Here is a 4,931-nt window from a genome sequence, read left to right on the forward strand (position 1 = left end):
AAACAAAATCCAGCCAGGCCCCGTGGCTCCCGCCTGTAATCTCAGCACTTTGGGAAGCCGAGGCGGGTAGATCACCTGAGGTCAAGACCAGCCTGGCCAACGTAGCAAAACCCCATCTCTACTAAAAATACAAAAATTAGTAGGGTGTGGTGGCGACCACCTGTAATCCCAGCTACTCGGGAGGCTGAGTCAGGAGAATTGCTTGAACCCTGGAGGCAGAGGTTGCAGTGAGCCAAGATCATGCAACTGCACTCCAGCCTGGGTGACAGAGTGAGACTCCGTCTCCAAAACTAAATAAATAAATAGGCCCGGAGTGGTGGCTCACAGCTGTTAATCCCAGCACTTTGGGAGGCTGAGGCAGGCGGATCACCTGAGGTCAGGAGTTCAAGATCAACCTGGTCAACGTGGTGAAACCCCATCTCTACTAAAAATACAAAAAATTAGCCAGGCATGGTGGTGGCGCATGCCTGTAATCCCAACTCCTCAGGAGGATGAGGCAGGAGAATCACTTGAACCCAGGAGGCGGAGGTTGCGGTGAGTCAAGAGCGTGCCACGGCACTCCAGCCTGGGCGACAGAGCAAGACTGCCTTTAAAAAAAAAAATAAGTAAAATAAATTTCTGTTGTTCAAGCCATGCAAGATTTGTGGGATTTTGTTATGGCAGCCCTAGCAGACTGATACAACAGCTATTTCCATCAACACACTTATGTATGCAGAGAGTATGTCTAGAAGGACTTTTTTTTTTTTTTTGAGTCTCACTCTGTTGCTCAAGCTGGAGTGCAGTGGGGCGGTCTCGGCTCAGAGATTGGCAAGAGCTGGAAAAAACTGGGCAGCTGTATCAGGGAGTGTGACTTTGCACCATATACTCTTTTTGTACCTGTTCATTTTTATTTTTTCATTTTTTTTTCTTTTTATCAGAGACGGGGGCCTCTTTGTTGCCCAGGCTAGTACTGAACTCCTGGTTCAAATGATGCCCCTTCCTTGGCCTCCCAAAGTGTTGGGATTACAGGCGTGAGCGACCACACCCAGCCTGTTCATTTTTGTAACCCTAACGTGATGGTTTGAAATGTCTACCAATTCTGATATTCTTCCCTTCAAAACACAGAACCCCATTCTCTTCCCTTTGCATGTGGGCTGGACCTCAGGGGCTTGCTTCTGATAAACACAGTGTGGCGGAAGTGACCACATGAGACTTCTCAGGGTGGGTCATAGAAGCACTGTGGCTTTCGCCTTCCTCTACCTTGGTTCACTTGCTCTGGGGAAGGCAGCGGCCATGCTGTGAGGATGCTCAAGCAGCTTTGTGTAGGGGTCCCCATGGGAAGGAACTGCGGCTGTCACCGACAGCCAAGTTGAGGGCACTGGTTTGGAAGTGGCTCCTCCAGCCCCAGTTGAGCCTTCCTCAGATGAAGTGGCCTTGACTGATGTCTTACCTGCAACCTCATGAGAGACTCTGGGCCACAACCACCCAGATACATCACTCCCAAATCCCGGACTGACACAGACGGTGAGATAGTGAACGTTCGTGCTTTAAGCCACTACGTGTGGGGTAACTTGTTAAGGCAGCAATGGATAAACACACTGCAGATATTACTTATGAAACATTTTAAACAACCAGTTTCTGCCAGCCATTGGGAAACTCTCCTAGATTCGTAACATTTTGGAGCTGAAAGGACCCCTGGGTCACCTGTGCCACTCCAGCTACAGTCACAGTAACCAAGCCACCAGCATGATCAACATCCGGGCACGGAGTAGGTTTCAGGGAGGTTTAATGCAACATGCATTAAAAGATCCAAGCTGTTTTCAGAAACATAAGAGGTCTGAAGTTGAGCTGTGGATTTCCTCATGTCCATCCTGAGGCTTGGGCTGCTCCAGATGCAGCAGGCGCTGAGGCGGGAGGAGCTGGCGCCACCAGGCACCTGGAGGGAGAGAAGACGAGGCAGGGTGAGTTGAAGTGTCCTTTCCGGGCCGGGTGCAGTGGCTCATGCCTGGTATCCCAACACTTTGGGAGGCCGAGGTGGGCGCATCACCTGAGGTCAAGAGTTTGAGACCAGCCTGACTAACATGGAGAAACCCCATCTCTACTAAAAATACAAAATTAGCTGGGTGTGGTGGCTCATGCTTGTAATCCCAGCTACTTGGGAGGCTGAGGCAGGGAATCGCTTGAACCCGGGAGGTGGAGGTTGTGGTGAGCTGAGATCACACCATTGCGCTCCAGCCTGGACAACAAGAGCAAAACTCTGTCTCAAAAAAAAAAAAAAAAAAAAAAAAATTAGCTGCGTGTGGTGGCACACACCTGTAGTCTCAGCTACTCGGGAGGCTGAGGCACAAGAATCGCTTGAGCCCGGAAGGCAGAGGTTGCAGTGAGCTGTGATCCCGCCACTGTATTCTAGCCTGGCAACAGAGCAAGACTCCGTCTCAAAAAAAAAAAAAAAAAAAAAGAAAAGAAAAGAAAATTCCCTTCCATATGAAGCTGGCTGCGCAAGTGGCCCAGGACAGCAGCCTAGCAGGAACACCGGCACGGCACAGGCCCCGGGCTCCATGCAGCAGGGAGGAACACAGACCGGAGCAGCGCTCTGAGGCCCAGGTTCAAACAGAGTGGCATGGCCTCAGGCCTCAGGCTGGCACCTGGAAAATGGGGGTGTAAGAGCCGGGCCACGTGGGACTGTCATGTGGGCACCGGTCAGATGCCACAGGCACTGTGGTGAAGAGGGCAGCTGGCATGCTGGAGAAACGTGTGGATGTGTCCAGGGCTTCACAGGTGCTTGCAAGAGCTCGTCGGGTGGCCATCCGCTGTGGGCCAGCCTCCACCTTCCCTGTCTATCTGTAACATGGGCCCCCCACCCAGTTCAGGCTGGGGTGCCCACTGAGATGGAAGCAGGGTGTGCCTCAAAGACTAACTGAGATTGTCCAGAGAGAGGGCAGGGCCCATGCTCCAGTCACACAACCCAAGGCTGTGGGGTGACCGTTCTGTGCCCGTGGGCAGGAGGTGCCAGAGAGGGCACCCAGGGCCCCACTCCCATGCAGGCCTCTCCAGGGGAAACGGTAAGGCCTGCCGCCCTGGCTCTGGGAGCCTGGAGAACCCACTCCTCGGCCACCATCCGGCCAGCATGCAGTCCACCCACCACAGCCTACTGAAACTTACCAGAGGGGTGTGCGAAGGGCCAGTGTAATTAATCATCTTTCTTAAACTTGCCATTGATGTAAGGTACCCAGTCCAGGATCAGCCGCCAATCGGTGGCCCACACCAGCCCCACGGTGCCCACGGCGCCCCACGTGTAGGCCGTCGGGGTCCTGTGAGAGGAGAGGGGATGGTCAGGCCTGCTCTGGACGCCTTCTCCTGCCCCACCCTGGCCCCCTGTCCTGAGCGGTGATGGCTGAGGCGTGGGCCTGGCACCTGTGTCCACCAACTGCTGCGGGCCCTGCGGGTTGGCACCAACAGCACAGGCCCTGCCCACACTGCTGGCCCTCAGGAAGCTGGGCTTCTGCATCTCCAGTAACTGTTCCAGGGGCTCCCGGGGTGGAAGTGCTACTGGCGGGAGGCTGGGCCTGGGGCATGTGTAGGTGTTTGTAAGTTTCCAGCCACCATGATGATGGGTCCGGTCTGCTGCAGTCTGCAGAAATTCATCCATCCCTGCCACAGCAGCAGGACTCAGGGAAGTGCCGCCATCACAGTCCCTGTGCCCAGGTGAGGACACCAAACAACAGACAGGGCGAGGCCCTCACCTGAGGCCACACAGCTGGCGAGGATCAAGGCCTCGGGTTCCAAGCCCACGCTCTTGCCCACCACGGCGCGTGCTGTGAGAGCTCCCCCAAGTTTCCTGGGACCAGCAGATTGCAGGAAGGCCCAGCAAGCCCACCTGCTGGCGTTCACGCCCTCGCACAGTGTGAAGGTGGGCACGGGCTTCTAATGCGCAGAATGCAGCACGAGCGATGGGGCCTCACTGCGGAGGCCAGGTGAGAAAAGACTGACTTCAGGTATGGAGGCTCAGAAGGGGAATGCCAGCCCTTTGGGAGATTGAGGCAGGAGGCTCACTTGAGCCTAGGAGTTTGAGACCAGCCTGGACAACAGAGACCCCATCTCTACACAAAATTTAAAAAAAAATTAGCCGGGTGTGGTGGCACATGCCAGTAGTCCCAGCTACTAGGAAAGCTGGGGCAGGAGGACCTCTTGAGCCCAGGAATCAGAGGTTGCAGTGAACTGTGACTACACCACTGCCTTCCAGCCTGGGTGAATATGAGACCGTATCTCAAAAAAAATTAAAATTAAAATAAAAAAAAAAGAGGCTGGGCGTGGTGGCTCACGCCTGTAACCCCAGCACTTCAGGAAGCCAAGGAGGTCAGGAATTCAAGACCAGCCTGGCCAACATGGTGAAACCTCATCTCTACAAAAATATAAAAATTAGCTGGGCGTGGTGGTGGATGCCTGTAATCCCAGCTACTCAGGAGGCTGAGGCGGGGGAATAGCTTGAACCGAGGAGGCGGAGGTTGCAGTGAGCCGAGATTGCACCACTGCACTCCTGCCTGGGTGACAAAGTGAGACTCCATCTCAAAAAAAAAAAAAAAAAAAAGAAAAAGACTAGCTTCCATCCTGGGCACCTTTGTGCACCCTCTAGCTGCCTCTGGAGAAGCCAGCTGCCATGCTGTGAGCTGCCCTATGAAGGGATCTATGTGGCAGAGAACTGATGGCAGCCTCCAGCGAAGAAGGAAATGAACCCAGCCAACGACCCCGTGAAGGATCTCGGAAACGGATCTGCCTGGTCACGCCCTCGGATGAGACTGCAGCCTCACAAGAGAGCCTGAGGAGTCGGCGCAGTGCACCCACTGAAACTGTGAGATAAGGAGTATTTGCTGGTTTAAGCGGCTAATTTCGGGAGACCATTTCTTTTTTTTTTTTTTTTGAGACGGAGTCTTGCTCTGTCGCCCGGGCTGGAG

General features: G+C 54.1%; 1 protein-coding gene across 1 annotated transcript in view; it reads right to left on the reverse strand.

Moving 5' to 3' along the window:
* Positions 1–1,748: 1,748 nt before the first annotated feature.
* Positions 1,749–4,931, reverse strand: part of LOC105551955 (cytochrome b-c1 complex subunit 10) — a 7,093-nt gene continuing 3,910 nt past the window's right edge. The window contains exons 2-3 of the mRNA XM_011997426.1: positions 3,142–3,290; positions 1,749–1,915 (exon numbers count right to left, since the gene is read on the reverse strand). Coding sequence (XP_011852816.1) covers positions 3,170–3,290 — 121 coding nt within the window. The 3' untranslated portion in view covers positions 1,749–1,915; positions 3,142–3,169. The remainder of the gene's footprint in view (positions 1,916–3,141; positions 3,291–4,931) is intronic.

The sequence above is a fragment of the Mandrillus leucophaeus genome, unplaced genomic scaffold (assembly GCF_000951045.1).
Source record: "Mandrillus leucophaeus isolate KB7577 unplaced genomic scaffold, Mleu.le_1.0 Scaffold54, whole genome shotgun sequence".
In the NCBI taxonomy this organism is placed as follows: domain Eukaryota; kingdom Metazoa; phylum Chordata; class Mammalia; order Primates; family Cercopithecidae; genus Mandrillus; species Mandrillus leucophaeus.